At 36.3% G+C, this 20,184-nt stretch overlaps 1 protein-coding gene across 6 annotated transcripts in view; it reads left to right on the top strand.

Moving 5' to 3' along the window:
• Window positions 1-20,184, top strand: part of DMD (dystrophin) — a 2,416,375-nt gene that overhangs the window by 1,858,911 nt on the left and 537,280 nt on the right. For all 6 annotated transcript variants that reach the window (XM_053581215.1, XM_053581214.1, XM_053581218.1 and 3 more), the window contains one exon: window positions 8,575-8,764. In XM_053581215.1, coding sequence (XP_053437190.1) covers window positions 8,575-8,764 — 190 coding nt within the window. The remainder of the gene's footprint in view (window positions 1-8,574; window positions 8,765-20,184) is intronic.

The raw sequence follows: 20,184 nt of genomic DNA, 5'->3' as shown, positions 1-20,184 counted from the left end.
GCGTGGTCCTGTAATCCTTCCCTTAAAAATATCACAGGAAATCATAGTGGCTGAGATGTAAGTAAACGAGGAAAAAAAGACTCAAAGTATAATACAGCGTGTCCCAAAAGTCACCTCTAAAAGTCACAATACATAGGCAACATGGGAAATTGTAGCTAAATATATCTTTATTACAAAATATTCATTATACAATTTTACAAAATATTGAAAAAACATTCTCCACGTGTTGGCCACCTCTTTGTAAATTTTATAATGAATATTTCATATATATATATATTTTAAAGGTACATTTAGCTACAATTTCCGGTGTTCCCTATGTCTGGTGACTTTGGGGGCAAGTTTTGGGACACCCTGTATTTTATTTGGTTATTGCATCAACAGTACCAGTGCACAGATGTTATTTAACAGAAGACTGAATGAATGCTGTGAATTTCTCCAATTTGTGACACTTACAGAAACATCTGGACAAAATATAACCTTATGTATCAGACTGAGCCTTTTTTCTAAAAATATTCGATGTGTTTATATATTTCTTTTGATTATACACACACATACTTATAAGCCTGCAATATAATGCACTGATAAGGTATTTCTCATCCATATATCTCAGTGTTTTTCACCCTTTTTAATCTCACAGCACACTTGAACCTACAGTTAAGCTTTCATGGCACACTTACGTTGATCACAAAAATAGATTTAAAAAAGAATATATTCACTTCCTGTGTTTTCAGCTAATTTTGAGAATAATTTAATTAATGATCTTTAAAAATTTTCCCAGCACATCTAAGATCCTCTCACAACCCACCAGTGTGCCATGGCACACGGGTTGAACATCACTGATGTATCTAATTATGGGACATTGTCTATACGTGAATCCTGGTGCTGCCAAGGTACTCATTAGTAAGCTCTGTAGGCTTACTTTGGAAAGGAACAAGTTCCCTTCCCTTTTTCTTTTTTTTTACTTTTTTTTATTATTAAATGATAGCTGTGTGCATTAATGCAATTGTGGGGTACAATGTGCTGGTTTTATATACAATTTGAAATATTTTCATCTAACTTGTTTTTTTTAATTTAATGCATAAAATATGAATCAATGATCTCTACAGTTTTATTCCCCACTTGTATCAGTTTCCAAATGTTCTCAAATACTTTCAGCCTTGGCCATTTCTTTTATTTGGTTTAGTGTGATATGATTTTATAGGACTCTTGGTCATTCAGCATCATAGGTATAAATAATCCAGGAGGCCTGGGGTACATTTTAGTGTGACTTGAGGCCGCGTTCTGAATGGATTAATGGACAGGAAGGGGCGCTGAGGTGTCATGCTCAGTACACGGTTGCCATATTCCTCATTTCTTCGCCTTAAACTGCTTTACAGAGCACGTTTTTCTGTAACAGAGAGGGAGACGGTGGTCCAGAGTGGGTAAGGGATTATGGACGGTAACCATCTCCAGCTCCACCCTGGCCTGCAGTAACCAGTGAAGTTTGATTTCATTAGCCAGTATGTAAAATGCTATGTATATTAACCAATTATAATTTTAAAAGAGGAAAAGAAAGAAAGGCTAGGCTGAAATCGTTAATATTTTTGAGCATTCAAATGAAATTCCATGTAATGAGAAACTTCATTTTTGGTCTTAGTATGACTGATTTCAATTTCATCAGTGTTTCTTTTTTCTATTTTTTTTTCTGCAGTTTTTGGCCAGGGCTGGGTTTGGACCCGCCACCTCCGGCATATGGGGCCAGCACCCTACTCCTTTGAGCCACAGGCACCACCCCATCAGTGTTTCTTTTTTTTGGGGGGGGGGGAGTGGGAAAGAGAGTCTCATTTTATCATCCTCAGTGGAGTACTGTGGCATCACAGCTCACAGCAACCTCAAACTCCTGGGCTCAAGTGATTCCCTTGCCTGAGTAGCTGAGACTACAGGTGCCCACTGCAACACCCAGCTATTTTTAGAGACGGGGTCTCACTCTGGATCAGGTTGGTCTCCAACTCATGAGCTCAAGCAATCCACCTGCCTCGGCCTCCCAGCGTGCTCGGATTGCAGGTGTGAGCCACCGCGCCCGGCCTCATCAGTGTTCCTTTACAATGGATCTGGAGTTTGAAAGTACCAAGAGACTTCTTTTTTTTGAGACAGAGTCTCACTATGTCACCCTCAATAGAGTGCTGTGTCATCACAGCTCAGAGCTACCTCAAACTCTTGGGCTTAAGCAATTCTCTTGCCTCAGCCTCCGAAGTAGCTGGGACTACAGGCGCCCACCACAATGCCTGACTATTTTTTGTTGCAGTTGTCATTGTTGTTTAGCTGGCCCGGGCCAGGTTCAAACCCACCAGCCTCAGTGTATGTGGCCAGTACCACAACCACTGTCCTATGAGCTCTGAGCCACCAAGAGACTTCTATAGACAGTAAATTCTACTTAAATACTAGGAGTCTTGGGATGTGTTGTCCATTTTAAAGTTTCAAATCTACTCTCAGATACAATACATATTCCCTACCAAAAGAATGAGGTAAATTTGATGAACAAGTACAGTTTCTTTTTTGTATTCCACATAATTTTTTTTGTATGCTAGTGTTTTGAATTTTAATATCTGTTTAATGATCTTTTTTTGAAATTATCTTCTACTTTTATTTATAAATATTACTTGCCCATTTTTTGAGACTTTGGAAAAAAATTCCAATAGCTAAGATAAGTGCAAACATGAGTTAACTTTGGGCATGAAAACATGAGTTAATAATGTGTTCGAAAAGATGAAATCATGTAAAACTAGATTTTAGTTTACATGTTGATTATAATACATGGCAAAAGCAAAACTCTAGAGAACTACATATTTTCTTTCTCTTTTTTTTTGAGATAGATTCTTGCTCTGTTGCCCTGGATAGAGTGTCATGGCATGAGCCCAGCTCACAGCAACCTCAAAATCCTGGGCTCAAGCAATCTTCCTGCTTCAGCTTCCCAAGTAGCTGGGACTATAGGCATCCACCATGATGTCTGGCTAACTTTTTCTATTTTTAGTAGAAATGGGAGTCTCACTCTTGCTCAGAATGGTCTCTAACTCCTGAGCTCAGGCAATCCACCTGGCTTGGCCTCCCAGAGTGCTCGGATTACAGACATGAGCCATTGTGCTTTAGTCTGCATATATTCTTTTTTTTTTTTTTTTTGAGATCAACATCTTACACTTTATAACACACTCACATTTACACACCAATTTCATGTTTACAAGTACAAAAGGCAAAGAACTGAATTGCATATTGATTGACCAATTAACTAAAAATTCTTTCTGCAACAAGATGATTTAATTTTTTTTATTGTTTGAAAGCCTAATTTATTTATTTTTTTACATATACATGCATTTATTAGGTTTCCACTTTTTGCCTTCACAGAATTAAAAAGGCTTAAAATTTAATAACAGTAACAATGTTTAAGATAAGGACTAGAAACAAAAACCTCAGAAAGAACGAATGAAGATAAATACATTCAGAAAAGAAATCAGACAATTGCTGCATCGAAATATTAAGCAATAATAATAATAATGCAAAGAAAGTAACATTCACATTGTCAGATAAGAGTATGTCTATTATAGAATGCTTGACTCTGAGGTTCAGTATGGAGTCATCAGTTAACTTATTATTTTTTCCAAAGTCTAAAAAAATAGACAACTAATATTTATAAACAAAAGTAACCTTCCCTTTTTCTTTTGCTTCTTAGGGGTGAGATTGGCCCATAAGAAATTGGTGTTAACTCGGTGGAAAACTTCCAGAGTCTTAGAGGTTTATTCAGAGATACCGTGATGTGTGTTGGGGAAAAGTCAAATGACAGATCAGAATATATTTATCTGATGCCTCATTGATAACACTTCTTAAAAAGAACATGGATATGCTGAAAATATGGATTCTGTGATTCTTTACTTTCCTGCGAAGTTGTCTCTGGATGAGCACCTTCTAGGGCAGGTGTAGGGTTGTACTAAGTTTATAGCACCAGCACTTAGCCCCTTCAGTAGATTCTTGCTTCTAATTGGCAACAGTACAAATCTGCATTATCTATAGATCTCCTGAAAGGGCACCCAAAGGTGCAGTAGGTTTTCAGGCATAATTGCTGCATGTAAGAATCCTCCATCCTGTCCCTTTTGGAGACCACAGTCTGACTAAGTAGTTGTATGTTTCTCTACACACATTCCTTAGGCAAGTATATTTTTTTAAATCCTTATTTACAGTGACAATGCAACAGGTCTGGTTCCCCCAGCAAGATGATTGTGAGAATGCGATTAATGAGGAAGTTAACTGGAGTGCACTCAGGACTAACACCTGTGAGGGGACAATAACAATAAGTCCTCCCCTCCCCCTCCCTTTTTTAGTCTTCCCTTCCTCCCTTTCAGACCAGGAGAAGCTGTGAGGTCTGAGGCTAGGGCAGCCCTTTGGAATTGTCTTGAGTTGCAGCAAAGGAAGCCAGGCTTTTGTAGCCCACACATCACACATATCAACCTGTCAGTGGGTGCAGCCTGCCAAAGCAGTGGCGGGGTTGACTTTGGCTTGAAGCCAGTTCTCCAACAGTGATGACAGCTGAGGACTATCACCCAGCAGCACCCTCAGCAGCTGGGCCCAGAGGTATTTCAGTTCTGAGGAGGGGCCTGGGCAGCCCAGCCGGGTATCCCTATGCCAGTGATTCTCAACGTTTGGTCCCTAGCAGTAGTGATTCTCAAACTTTCGCATGTTAGAAATGACTGAAAGGCTTGTTAAAACAACAGCTTGCTGAACTCCCTCTACGAAGTTTCTAATTTAGTAGGTCTAGGCTGAGGCCTGAGAACTTGCATTTCTAGTAAGTTCTCAGAACATACTTAGAGAACAATGTTCTACACTGCCCTTATTTATATATTGGCAATGGTACAGGCTACCCTTGTGAGTAGAAGAAAAACCTTTTCAAAGCACCTTATCATTCTTTGCTCCATCCCATTCTTAGCTATTTTTGTGCATCATAAAGCTGGATTAGCTGATTATTAAACTTTGTTATATAAAAAAGTACCATACAGTAGATTGAATTTATAGAACATTATTGTGATTTCTTTTTTTTTTTTTTATTAAACCATAGCTGTGTACATTAGTATGATCGTGGGGCACCATACACTTGGTTCATAGATCGTTTGACACATTTTCATCACATTAGTTAACATAGCTTTTGTAGCATTTTCTTAGTTATTTTGCTAAGACCTTTACATTCCACATTTACTAGGATTCACATATACCCTTGTAAGATGCACCGCAGGTGTAATCCCATTAATCCCCCTCCTTCCCTCTCCCTCCGCCTTCCCTCCCCTCCCTTTCCCCTTTTTCCCTATTCTTAGGTTGTAACTGGGTTATAGCTTTCATGTGAAGGTCCTACATTAGTTTCATAATAAGGGTGAGTACATTGGGTACTTTTTCTTCCATTCTTGAGACACTTTACTAAGAAGAATATGTTCCAGCTCCATCCATGTAAACATGAAAGAGGTAGGTCATTGTTACTTTTACAGTGAAACCAGATTTTTCTTCAGAGCTTAACTACCTGGACGAAAAAAATTTTAAAAATAATCCTTATCCAGTATCTTTAGTTTTATTCTATACTGATCTGTTATTTTTTTATGATTCTTATTATTTTAACATTTGATTTATACAAGCCATTTAAAGCCATACGGTTCAGAAAAATTAAAAACTATGTGATACATTCAGAGTTATTTTGAATGCACAAATCTGAAAATTAAGTATCCTTGACTCATTTCTTAACTAGACTTGGAACAATTAAAATTTAGGAATACAATATACAAACATTGATCCAGGAGAAAGGTTTTAGCCTTAAAACCCCACATAAGCAGAAAACAAGATTCTCACCTATGATCAAAGGGGCTTGTAAAGGAGCTCATTCGAAGAGATTTTCTGCTATTGCTGCCAGAATTTCTTAAGGTATTTTCCAAATTAGAAAATATTCAGCCTGATGTTGTCAATATTTCTGCCCACCAGGGTATCATTTAGGAAAATGGTACCTCACTGTCCTAAAAGAGTTATTGTTCTTCCCTAAGGGCCTAATTTACAAAGCAGCAAACTCACTGGTAGGATTTGGCTGAAAATCTGATTGTCTCGGTAGACCCCTTTCATCTGATTTATGTGCATTGCCTTTTTGCAAATAACTTCGAAAATTATTTACCAGTTACTTTCACTGGAAGGAGATGGTAAGTGGTGCTTCTAGTTTAAAGATAGAGGAGTTAAGATGCGTTGAGTACAGCTCATCACAAAGATGATGCTGACGATAAAATGCACAATGTCTAATTTTCTAAGTTTCATTCTGCTGTGCTAGAGTTTCATATGGTCCTTTTATTTTGTTTGAAATTGGACTGCATTAGAAAATATGCCAATGTCTAACCTTGCATTTGTCTTCTGGAATGTGACAGCTTATCTCCACTCAAATTTTGGACTGGAGATGGAATAAGTCTTAGCACAAACTGGATGAAATTGCCCCCTTTGTAGGTCAGAACAGGTCAATTGTCAGCAGTTACACATGGTTACAACGGACATTGTAACGTTAAGATTCTCAGAGCTGTTGCAGTGGTTCTGAATTTTGAAATCATAATATAAAGATAAATAATGATTTTGGTATTTCTCCTTGCAATGATAGGTTGCCTGCATTCTAGACAAGCAGGGAGCCAGTAGTCCGGGTTAGCCCTTGAACTACATGAGGTTTAATTTATTTGCCCAACCAGAACTCTACGCTACCTTTCAGCTGTGCAGTATTAAGGTTTATTTAGGAGTTGATAAATAGCTTAGTGCAATGCTTACTTTTTTCCAATCACTGCATCCTCATAAACCTATTCTCCCCTCCACCAGTTAATGCAGACAGAAGATTTTTATCCAGTATGAGCACTGAGACTATACTGTAGAAGACTGCATGCTCAGCAAAAACCTCACCCATGATGAATAAACAGCTCTTCCGGGGGCTCTGCTGCCGCTGGCTCGGCAGGAGTTGTTTATTGCCTGGTTTGCACATCCCATGATAAAGTTGCTGCTGAAATAAATTGCCGTTTTGCATAATTATTGACAATCACATCTTAACAAGCAGTGTGTATCATATTCAAGTGTTCAATTTTTTAAAATCCATTTTTAGCTTATGTTTAATCCCAGGAAGTGTTTATGTAGTAATAGAAGGCAAATAAGGCATTTAAATAGAGTACTAATTTCCTCATTCCAGACGAAATTTACCTGAATCTTTTTAGAAGGGACTGTTCTGCCGAAGGCAATTTTCCCCTCCAAGCTATTATTCTGTAGATGTTTGCTGAGGGCTTGTGTGTGTGTATCCACACTGCATGCTTTATATATATTATCAGAAAACATCAGTACTTTTTTTTTTAGAGTTTTATGTCATTGCAGAATTGGTTTCATCCTTTTTAAAAGACTAGAGGAATGGGGAAGTGGGACGTAGGCAGAGGAGCTAACGTTTTGGGGTAACCATAACGCGTAACTGCGCAACATGTGAGGAACTCAACTTTACATGCTTTATTGTATTTTAATTCTCATCACAGCAATAAATACTGCAGATGAAAAACTGAGAAATCAGAGAAGTTAGCAACTTGTATCACACCACCAGTTAGGGACTTTGGGAATTGAACCCAAATCCATGAAGTTTTTAAGGCTCTACTTTTTCCACTCCATGTACCATTTTTCTTTTGGATGGTATTCTCAATTGTATGACCATCAGGTAACTAAATAGGAAGTTGAAACAATAATTATAACAAACCAGTGTCATTCCAAATTATATTATGCCCAAAGGTTTCTTTGGAATGTGATTTTTCTACTTGTTAGTCCTTTTTCCCTCTGCCCTCCAATTCCTAAGTTTGTCTTTTCTTGACTTTTCTCCTTGCCTGTCTAATACATGTTTCCTCCTTAATATGACATCAAAGATAGGCAATGTCTAGGGATTTTAGGGTTTTATCTATAAAGGTTAGTTTCAACTTTTGTAGCATATTAAAATAAACTTTACGAAGCTAAACAAATATATTTTTGAATATCTTTTGAATATTTTTGAATAGTCCATGTATGAACTTACAAATAGCCAAAAATCCCCTCTTTTCTGTGGAGAGGATTTATAGAAATCTGTAATTGTCATTCATTTCTTAATAGATATTTCCTTCCTCTCCCCATACAGAAATAAAGGTCAACAGCCTTCCTAGTGTTTTTTTCTTATTTGTTGTTTGCTTAAAGCAGTGGTTCTCAACCTGTGGGTCACGACCCCTTTGGGGGTCGAATGACCCTTTCACAGGGGTCGCCTAATATCAGATATTTACATTACGATTCATAACAGTAGCAAAAATTACAGTTATGAAATAGCAACAAAAATAATTTTATGGTTGGGCGTCACCACAACAAGAGGAACTGTATTAAAGGATCACAGCATTAGGAAGGTTGAGAACCACGGACTTAAGGAAGAGCTTTAGCAGCAGCTCACCCTTTGTTACCGTATTACAATTTAGTCCCTCCATCTTTGCTCTTTTTGTGGAGTTCACTGTGTACATGATTCTGATATTTGGCCATCGTATCTGGATATTTGTTCCTTTGCAGAGTGAATGAGCGAGAGGCTGCTTTAGAAGAAACTCACAGATTACTACAACAGTTCCCTCTGGACCTGGAGAAGTTTCTTGCCTGGCTTACAGAAGCGGAAACAACTGCCAATGTCCTACAGGATGCTACCCATAAGGAGAGGCTCCTAGAAGACTCCAAGGGAGTAAGAGAGCTGATGAAACAATGGAAAGTAAGTCAAATGTTTGCACTTTAGCACTTTCATAAATCTAGTTGAACAATTCTCAGCTTTGTACTTGTAATTGACAAACTGGGGACAAAATAAAATAGCTTTTTTATACAAGTTGATATATTTTAGTACTTGGACAAAGAGAAGAGAGACAGGAGGAGAAAGTAAAGTCATTTAACAGCCCTAACTTCTAAAAATTACATGTTTTGACCAAAAGAAAAAAAAAAAAACTTGAATATAAAACCAGAACTTTGGTCAAGGAGAAACTTTGTTCAGACAGAGAAATAAAAGTTAGGGTTTATATTGATCGATTAGTTCCAATTTAACAGTAAAAAAAGAAAAAAAAAAAAGTTAGGGTTTAGTTTATTAAATTGAAAAGGTTGACATTTTTGAGTGTTTATTTAATATTTTACAGGGAAAGCATCTATATGAATTGTCTGTTTTATTTAGCGTTGCTAACTGAATCAGTTTCCCTTCATTACTTCCAAATACATTTTAAAATGTTAATCTGGCATTTTGTAGCTTTTTTTCCCAACACGATCTGTGAAAATAAAAATGAGATGGCTAAATTTGTCATAGTTAATGATCATATAATTTTCAGACAATTGTTTTTCCTGGAGATGAAAATTATTGCTATAAAGTTCTATATGCATAAACACTGGAAATAGAGTTTAGGGTAGTTTGGTTTAAATGGAGTTTTGCTGGGAATTATATTCTGTAGTTCAAAGAGGCTCCCTAAAGTTTATTCTCAATATCTGATATAATTTTCCTGAACTATTATGGAATTTTGTTGTGTTTTGCTGATTTGATATATGAACTTTACAAGTATCTCAAATACAATTTGACGTGTTAGAATAAGGTCAATTTTATAGATTAATGCTACTTGTTCGTATTTTTAAGTTATGATGAAAAAAGCGATAGTATATCCTAGGTTGAAAAATAATTCCCAAATCAAATCATAATGAGCAAAGTTTCTTCTCCTCTCCTCTTCCTGTTGTTCTCCTCCTGTTTTTCTACCTCAGTGTGATTTTTTATCTATTTCGTTGCTGTCTTTGGCCTGTGGAATAGGTGATGGTGGCAAGTTATAGCTTCTGAATTCATCATTCTTGCTTTCTCATCCTCTTCTCATTCTACTTTATCGTCCACATTGCAAGTTGGCTTAGTCTGATCATTGAGAGGTAATTCGTTTAGAATAATACCTGACTTTATTTCCACGGCATGTGATAGAATGTAAAGGCAATGCAAATTTACAATTTTTTGCTCATACTTAGATGTATAGTTAGACAATACACTGCTGTAACTTATTTGGCTTATGCTATTTCATAAATAAAATTTTATTTTGCCTTGTAAAGGCCCATAAAGCCACCCTATGATTTTAATAAATATATGAGTTCACATTTTTCTCAGCAGCTATGGTAGATAAATACTAAAATTTTGATTAAGTGGATTTTTAGCAGATTACTTTGGAAAATAAAGAATAATCTAATGATTAAAAATTAATTTGGTGTCAGGGATTTTATAAAGCATCCCTGAAAACAGTGAATAAGTCTGATTGAGAGCAAAGATAAATCCATTATCTCCTACACAATTTGTATTTATATCTGCAGTACTATATAATGAAAATTCATCTATAAACTCCTCATCCTGAGAAACTGCAAGATTCTAAATCATTAAAGGAAAAACTTGCCATATTTCCTAACTATATTTATTATGGCGGATCAGTGACTGAACTACATTTGTGTTTAGATTTCTGATCTTTCTTTCAAAAGCAGTTGGAAATCATACTGAAAAAATGTCTTAGCTTATGCCATATTACTTAAGAAATGTATTTATTCTTTTTTCCCTAGTGGCATAAGAAAACCAAAGTTTATTTGTTGCTCACATCAAGTTCAATGTCAATCTGGCTACCTTCCTCCATCTTTAAGCTATGGCACACATCACACATAACTTTCAGTGTACCCAAGGCAGAAAAAGAGAGAGGTTGACAATAAGGCAGGGGCTTTTTACTTCCTTAGCCCCAAAGTGATAAACTGTATTTATTCTTAAAAGCCATAAAAAATTCCCAGAGAGCTCCTGAAGACCTTAACATATTTTCTCCTAGACTGTAGTAGGGTTAACTAAGATTCCAATATTATTTTAAAACAAAGATATTCTTCTTCTTCCCTCACACTTAATATTGTGCTTTGTATAAATTCCACTTGCCTAAGGTTCAAACTACATTTTATGGATAGAGATGACATTTATAGCAAACCCTAAGTTTTAGTTAGATGGTTGGATAACAGTCTTTTGATGAAAGATTTGGAGATGTCACGGTAAAAACCGAAAACTGCAAAAACTATTGATTATTGTTAATGGCCTATTTCAAGTGATTGAATGGAGTCAGAAACTGGGCTTTAGAAGCAACAAATAGAAATGCAAAACCGGTAAGTAAATAAAACCGAATGCCTTAAGAGATATGTGCAATTTCAGTATTTCAGCTAAATGCGAGTGAATTTGTATTTTGAACAAAAGGAGTTTTATATAATATGTATAAAGGAAAAAGTATAATGGCATGCCTTTTCACTTCATTTGAAGAAGCTGGTAGCATTGCGTTTATTGATTCAAGCATAGTTCTCATCTGTTAAGAAAAGGAAACCACAAATGCCTAGCCAAAGCAACAGCTCTCCCAGCAGATTTCTACATATCTGTCTACCCCAAAGCAGTGATGTTTTTCTTTATACGAATGCTACTAAATGGAGAGAGGTTGAAAACCCTCACAAAATGCGTTTTTCTCTGTGACTGTCCATCACTCGTGCTATATATGGAGACTCTAGCTCTTGCTAGCCTATCGCTTTTGTTTATCAGCCACTTCATAGCCTATTTAATTCTCTCAGCAATAATCATAATTCATGGCTTCTAGAAGCATACATGTAATATGAAGCATACGCTTTCTGAATAGAATTAATCTGATTAATTCCACTCTGAAGACATTATAATTTTTCCTATATTAGTAAAAACTGTTACTTACTTTTCTTACTAAAATCAAGAACATTATAATGATAAGAGGATTTTCCTTATAAATATTATTATTTTTGATAGTCTAACTGAAATTTTTAAGCCAATATGGCTTGAGACATGACCCAGATCACAGATGGAAGAATCTCAAAGTATAATTGCTTCTTAGTTTCTTTTGCTGAAAAAAAGATTTTATACCACCTTTATGACCATCTCTGCCCACCACATGCCCACACTCACACACGGTAAAGGTCTTCTGTGAGCTGTGATGCCATATCACTTTACCAAGGGCTATCTGAATGTATTTTTAGGGAACACCAAATAGAGCCCTATAAAGGGTGAAAGTGGGGGATTTTTAAATTGCAAATGTGTCTTTTAAAAAATAACTGTATTTTTAATTGAATCAGATTATATTTCTGTTTCTGAAACATTTTCTGCTCTGAGCCTTAGAGAGTTGACGAAGCTGTTTATGGTTCAGTTCTAACATAAAACACTGAGTGACTAACTGAAAATGGGAAGACTCTGCATCTTTGCAGATATTTCACAAGTTTCACAAATATTAAGTGGTTCCCTAAGCACCCCTGAGAGATCATTGTGATAATCAGCTTGTGAATAACGTGTGTGGGTGTGGGCATGTGGTGGGCAGAAATGGTCATAAAGGTGGTATAAAATCTTTTTTTCAGCAAAAGAAACTAAGGAGCAATTATACTTTGAGATTCTTCCATCTGTGATCTGGGTCATGTCTCAAGCCATATCTTTCAATTTTTCTAATCTCCTATGTTTTACCCATGACTCCTCTCACCCCCCCCCCATTATAAAAAAAAATTCCTCTCTGTTAAATAAAATATTTCCAGAGAGGCAAGTTTGATAAACTCTGGGTTGTTTTCTTTTTTATTTGTTTGTTTTTTAGACAGAGTCTCACTTTGTAGCCCTTGGTATAGTGATATGGCATCACAGCTCACAGCAACCTCAAACTCATGGGCTTAATCAATTCTCTTACCTCAGACTCCCAAGTAGCTGGGACTACCTCAATGCTGGGCTAGTTTTAGAGGTGAGGTCTTGTTCTGACTCAGGCTGGTCTCAAACCTGTGAGTTCAGGCAATCCACCTGCCTCGGCCTCCCAGAGTACTGGGATTATAGGAGTGAGCCACTGCACCCAGCCCTAAGTTTGATAAACTTTGAATGGTACTTATGAGTGTACCTATAAATTAAAATATCTTTGATCTATAATACATTATTGAAACTAAGGAATTAGCTTCATCAATGTTTACTACCAAAATCTAGGCCTACTGATTAATTCCAAAGGAAGAAGAATGTGATCTTAGAAGCACAATTAGTATCTTGAATAAATTGAAGTATTGCATTTCTTGGGACATCTGAGAACAGAGAGGTAATTTAAGATCCCTAATTCTAAGAAAAGGAAATCTTCAGTGTATTGCTATCTGTTGATTTAATTTGAATTGAGTTTTATATGCATTTATTTATTTATTTATTAGAGATAGAGTCTCACTCTGTTGTCCTCGGTAGAGTGCTGTGATGTCACAGCTCACAGTAACCTCCAGCTCTTGGGCTTAGGCGATTCTCTTGCCTCAGCCTCCCAAGTAGCTGGAACTATGGGCACCCAACACAACGCCCAGCTATTTTTTGTTGCAGTTTGACCTGGGTCAGGTTTGAACCCACCACCCTCGGTATATGGGGCCAGGGCCCTACTCACTGAGCCACAGGTGCCACCCTATATGTATTTTTTTTAATCATTCTATTTCATTTGTTGTCTAAAGAGTTTGAAAGTGAATCTTGGGATGTTTTTCTTTTACCTCATGATGACTGCCTATAGCTCTGGATATGTAAAAATTTTATATATATTATTTTCCTAAGAACGCTTATTAATTCAGAAAATCTTTACTACGTACCTGCTGTGTATTATGGTGTTAGAGCTAGTGATATTAAACATTTTCAGAGAGGTGATTTTTCTTTCTTTTCTTTTTTTGTGGGGGAGGCAGGAGGCTTACACAACAGACATTTATTTTCTCACAACTCTGGAGGCTGGAAGTCCAAGATCAGGATATAAGCTTAGTCAGGTTCTGGTGAGGGCCTTCTTCCTGGCTGGCAGACAACTTCCTTCTCTGTGTCCTCACATGGCAGAGACAGAGAGGTCTGGTGACTCTTCCTCTTCTTAGAAGAGAACTAACCCCATCATCATGGCCCAAATAGAGGTGGTTTTCAAATATAGTACAAAGTACTGGGTTATGTAATCAATTTAATGAGTATAAATCCACCTTTTTAAATAAAAAGGAATAAAATTAATAGAATAAAATAGAAAAAAAACAGAATCTATCACATTTAAGTAAGGGTCAGAGTTTTATCATTGTTCTGTAAAACTTTGGTTTTGACAGTGTGTGTGTGTGTCTTCACATGCTGGGTAACTATGTAACACATATTCTAAATCCTCTGTATTTTAACATTATTTCTGTTTTGGGGAGGCTCATATTCCACTGGTGAAGACAAACATGCTAAGATGAGTTTTATAGTTTTATATGGTCTTGACAGCATCTAACAAAGTGAGGACACTCACCTAGAACAGTGGTTTTTAACCTTGCTTATAATTTGGTCACTATGAAAGTTTTGAGACTGTTTTATGGTCTGTTCTTTCATTTCCAATAAAAACAACAGTCCACAGCATCTTTTTTGATTCACCCATGTACATTTCACCTTGCATGGCTTATTGGTATTGCTGAGAGTGCTTAATTCGTTACTGTCTGCACAAATTTTACATTTCTTGATTTTTGTATATCTCAAAACTTTTGTAATGACCCACATACATGAGTGAAGTTTAAAAAAATGTTGATCCCTGTGTTTCACCCCTCGGAGTTTCAAATTGGATCAGTTACAGCATGTCTTATCCATGATCCTAATGTGGAGTCAAAGTTGAGAAGCACTGTTTAGAGAACGTGACATTAGAAGAATGTGTTAGGAGTTAGCCAGGCTCACAGAGTTGAAAAGAGCATTCTTGGTAAATGACCAGCATATCCAATGGCCTGGACAGTGTGGTAGTGTGACAATGTGAAGGAGTTTGGCTTGAATGTGGTTGTTCCAAGAATAAAATTGGGAAGATCAACTAGGGTCAAATTATGTAGAAAGATAGTATGATACAGTAGATAGAATATGGGCCCTGTAGGCGGAAAGAGTCCTAATTTAACACTTACTAGCTTATTGCCTAACTTCGGAGTCTGAATTATACCCTTCGACATAATGAGTATAATGTTTTGCGGTATTTTGTTGGGATTAAATGATAGGGTACACGTAAAACGCCCACCAGAGGTGCCTAGCATTGGACTCAGGGTTAAGTGTAAGCTGGCTTTCTTTCCCTCTTGCTACCTATTTTTAAGAGTTTGGACTTTACCTATAGTCTTTGGGAAATCATACCTTAGTTCCAAGTAAGGAAATGGAATATCCAGACATATTTTTGAAAGATCACACTGGTAACTGTGAGGAGAATGAATTGGAAAGGTATAAGATCATGGAAGCACAACAGTTAGAAAGTTATTTCTGTTACATCTCAAGCAAAATAATAATAATTAAGTTGAGGGGATTGAACAAATAAAACAGACATGTGAGCTACCTGGAGATAAAAATCCAAATTGTGATGTGCTCTATGGGAGGTGGAAAGGAGGGGAGAATGCAAGATAAAGTGAGGAGTCAGTGCCTGCTTCCCACTTGGCATGACTGACTGGAGAAGGTGTCTTCATGGGGTTGCAGAATTCAAAAACAGTTGTGGAAAAGGAATTCAAGAATGTGTTCAGTCTTGAGATATCTGTGAGTAAAATATCAGAGATGAAAAAATCCCCTCCCTTGAATAGAAGCAGTTGTATATGTGGATCTAAAGTTTTGAGAAAGGTATGGATTGAAAACACATAAGAATGAATGATAGTACACACAAATCTATGTAGTTGTTATTTGAATTTACCCATGGTCCACTCAGAAATATACCTAAATGTTGCCAAAATATTATTTACTATAATATAGAATTGATATTAAATGATGGCATCTTCTATGTTATTCAAAAGGACATAGCTAAGAGGAATCTCTTAATAAATTAACCATGATAAAAGGCAAAGAACTAGCAAAGCTATGTTTTAAAACTCATACTGTGGAAAAAGGAAATGGTTTGGGGTAATGGACACAATGTGTTAATAAACTCTTTCCCATAATGAAAATTAGTTTCTTCTCTCATATAAACTTAGAAAATTTTATTTTTTCCTTTTATTCTTGTGTTGCTCCTATAAAAAGGCCATTCACATTCATAATACTATGGACCGTAATACTCATCAAGAGCCACAAGCTTGTCTTTTTATTATGTTTGGTACTTTATTATGTTCTAGTTTTGGACCCTGAAATCCTTATCGATCTCAAAGAAAATCTGAGAGGCAACATTAAAAATAATCAAACATTTACAAAAGGGAATCAGTGAGCACAAATGTTCAGGACTGGTAGTATTGAAAGAAAGACTAAATATAGAAAATAAGGATCCAGGGCAGTGCCTGTGGCTCAGTGGGTAGGGCGCCAGCCCCATATACCGAGGGTGGTGGGTTCAAACTCAGACTTGGCCAAACTGCAACAAAAACTAGCTGGCCTTATGACGGGTGCCTGTAGTCCCAGCTACTTGGGAGGCTGAGGCAAGAGAATCGCCTAAGCCCTGGAGTTGGAGGTTGCAGTGAGCTGTGACACCATGGCATTCTATGGAGGGCCATAAAGTGAAACTCTGTCTCTAAAAACAAAAGAAAAGAAGGATCCAATTTTTTTGCCCAATGATGAAAAAGTAGTCACCTCAATTTAATGCAATATGAGTTTAGTCACTTGATTGTAAGAGCTGTAACATTCTGGATCACGTTACCATGGTCTTGTATGTGCTAATTGAAAGACTGAAACCTATAGAACCTATGTCTCTGGATATTTCCATTGCATTAAGCAATTATCTGGAATGATACAACAGAAGCATAAATTAAATAACTTTGTAATTCAGTTATTGGATTCTGCAGTTTTATATCTATAAACCAAAAGAAAAACTCACATAGGTAAGAAGACACTGTGCATACTGAAAAGTCAATTTTGTTAGCCCTTAATAACCATTGTCTTTTATTCCACACAGAGCTTTTGTGAGGATCTTATAAGGTAATAAATATAAAAGCACTTTGAAAAAGCTTCCTTCAAGTGAAAGGTCCTCATTAATGTTATGAATTACCATTAGACAAAAGTCAAACTAAAGATATAAATCTAATATTATACTCTTAAAAATCAATGAATTAAAGTTATATTAATTAATAATGAGAATAATAGCTAAATATTTCATTTTTTATAATTGGTGATATATTTTTACTTCCATTTTCTAACTTAATTCTCACTGGAAATCTATAGTGATAACATTATTATTATTTCGATTTCCACTTTAAGAGGATAAAATTGGAGAGGTAATTTACCTATTGCTCTTTCCTTGAAAATCAACTAACTCGAGTTTTATTACACCAGAGTAGGAGGGCAATTATGCAAAATAAAAGCCTATCACAATGAATATTTAGTTTTAATGGACTGAAAACACCATGTATTTATCCACTTTTTAGGATAGATAGTAATTATATTTGACAATATATGTGAATACTTCTATGTTCCAGGAAGTATATCAAGTATTTTGTTTATATAAAATAACATCACCCATACTCTTAACTGCAGTTGAAAAAAACTGAGAGGTTGAGTAACTTCTGCTAAGGTCACACAACTGCAGGTTGAAGTCCTTGATGCCAGAATTATTTCTGATTTTGAATAGTTTTAGATTTTGGAATATTTGCATTTTACTGACCAGTCAAGCACCCCAAATCTCAAAACCCCAAATCGGAAATATTCCAGTGAGCATTTCATTTGAGCAATGAATCAATGATGAGCAATCGATCATCTCAGATCTCAAAAAGTTCCAGATTTTGGAACATTTTGGATTTTTGGAGTTAGGCTACTAGATGTGCATCAGTAGAAAAGTCAGTATTTAAACCTAAGTTTGACCCCTTGAACTTCTACTAATCCAACTCTTTTACCCATTGCACCAACTCAGCATTCTAGGCCAAGACCCAACATCACCAAAAGCAGGTTTCAGATTATTCACCAAGTAGGGATTTGTTGATGAATGGAAATATTTCTACTTCCTAAACAGCCTAGTTTCCTTTACATTTTCAGTTTAGTTTTTACATCTACCTCTTAACTGAATCACTTCCCTATGAAATCACCATAACTATCAAATGCAAATGTTTTATCAAGGGAAACCTAGAAATCTATGCATATTTTGTTATTGTTACCCACTATACTCTACTGAAAAATGTCTCTCCTTTTGACTTGCTAGGGTCATGTCTCCCTACCTCTCTAACTACTCATTCCTTCTTCTTTATTTACCTTAAGAGCTATTCTAAGCATTCTTTTCTGTTTTCATTAATCTCATTATCTTCATTCAGTACTCAGTCAATAGTTACTATGTATCAGTTATTTGCTAAATATTTACTAGAAATAGTCTTCTGTTCATCTCCTTTAATCCAAGGATTTGAGCATTTTTAATCCTTTCCAGTATCCATTCCACACTTTTTACTGTTTGTAGAATATTTTATACTCAACTATCTCATAGATAGCATAAATTCAATATGATCCAAGTAGGCCATATTTTTAATACCAAATCTTCATCTCCTATCCACTTTTCATCTTTAGTCAGATTTCGAACCGTGTAGTCATTTCTACGTCTTCTCACTTGCCTCATTTTCAAACTCATTTTCAAGATCTATGGATTTTGTCTCCAGTAGCCAGCCGGTCCATGGCCTGTTAGGAGATAGGCGGCACAGGAGGTGAACAGCTGGGAGCCAGTGAAGCTTCATCTATATTTACAGCCACTGTCCACTGCTCACATCACAGCTTGAGCTCTGCCTCCTATCAAATCAGCAGTGGCATTAGATTCTCTTAGGAGCATGAACTCTACTGTAAACTGCGCATGTGAGGGATCTAGGTTGTGACTCCTTAGGAGAATCTAACGCCTGATGATCTAAAGTAAATGTAATGCATTTGAATCATTCCTAAACCATCCCCTCCCCTGTTATGGAACAATTGTCCCCCATGAAACCGGTCCCTGGGGCCAAAAAAGGTGGGGAACAGCTGCTTTACACCTATTCCTCTCTCCAATTCCCTTTCCACTGCTCTAATTCCTGCTTTTTACATCTTTTACCTCCTCTACTCATTTGTACTCACCGATTGCTTCTGTCCATCCTACAGAGTTCCATTTCAAATTAAGCTTCTTAGCTCCAGTTGTAACTAGAATATAAATTTTATGAGGGCAAATATTTCATTTACTTCAGTCCTTTGTATATTGTCATGGCCTAAGACATCATGTGGCATGTGATAGCTGCTCAACAAATATTTGTCAGTGAAAGACAGAAATAGATGACTCCCCTATTCAAATACCTCTTACGATTTCTCAAGCCTTCAGAATATTCTGCAAACTGCTTTGCCTGGCTTTCTAGGATTGGCCTCAAATCTCAGTTTCCAATCATACTTCATACTTTACTTCTCAATGCATTCTTTCAATTCCTACCAAAATGAATAGCTAGCCAGACTATTTTTGTGTCATTTGATGACCTTGAGATTCCCTTCCTTCATCTCATCTTACCCATATACAAGAAAGATTTCAAAGCAAGCCATTTTCAAATCCTCCTTTGTTTCCTAAGCTCCCAAGCTGGAAGACAACTTTCCTCTCTCCCTCAATTACTATATGCATTTCTCTGCACTTCAAATGATGTTTAGTGCTTTCTACATTATATTAGAGAGGCCAGAGGGAATAGTATTTAATAGTGTGAAATTTGAACCCTGAATGCTCAGGTTTAAGTCATGACTCTGGTACTTACTGACCAGGGGACACGTTTCCTAATTGCTTTCAGATTAAACTGCTATAAATAAAAGATAACAGCAGCAACTACTTCTTCAGGTAATTGTGAGGATGATGTGAATTAATACAGTACAAACTCCCTAGTTGACCACCTCCTTAAGTTGACCTGATTTTCGTGGACTGGACACGAACCACATGTACTGAATGGAAATGCCTTATGTTGACCACCTCGATATGTTGACCAGTTTGTTACAATCCCTTAGGTGGTCAACTTACGAAGGTTATACTATATATATAAGATGCATAAAACAGTATTTGACACATAGTAAATACTCAGTAAAGATAGCTAGTATATATTATTACTATTGTCTGGCTTATAATAAGTATGCATATATGTAATTTTATATAAATATTTCTAAATGCATTTTGGTATTGTTTATTACAGTCTTCTTGAGGGCACAGTCTTCATTAGATTTGTGTGAGAAACTACTTAATAAGGAATGGATGAATGAATGAAACTATGATT

The sequence above is a fragment of the Nycticebus coucang genome, chromosome X, assembly GCF_027406575.1.
Source record: "Nycticebus coucang isolate mNycCou1 chromosome X, mNycCou1.pri, whole genome shotgun sequence".
Classification (NCBI taxonomy): domain Eukaryota; kingdom Metazoa; phylum Chordata; class Mammalia; order Primates; family Lorisidae; genus Nycticebus; species Nycticebus coucang.
The sequence above is the reverse complement of the archived record's forward strand: the minus strand, read 5'-3'. Positions and strand labels throughout refer to the sequence as shown.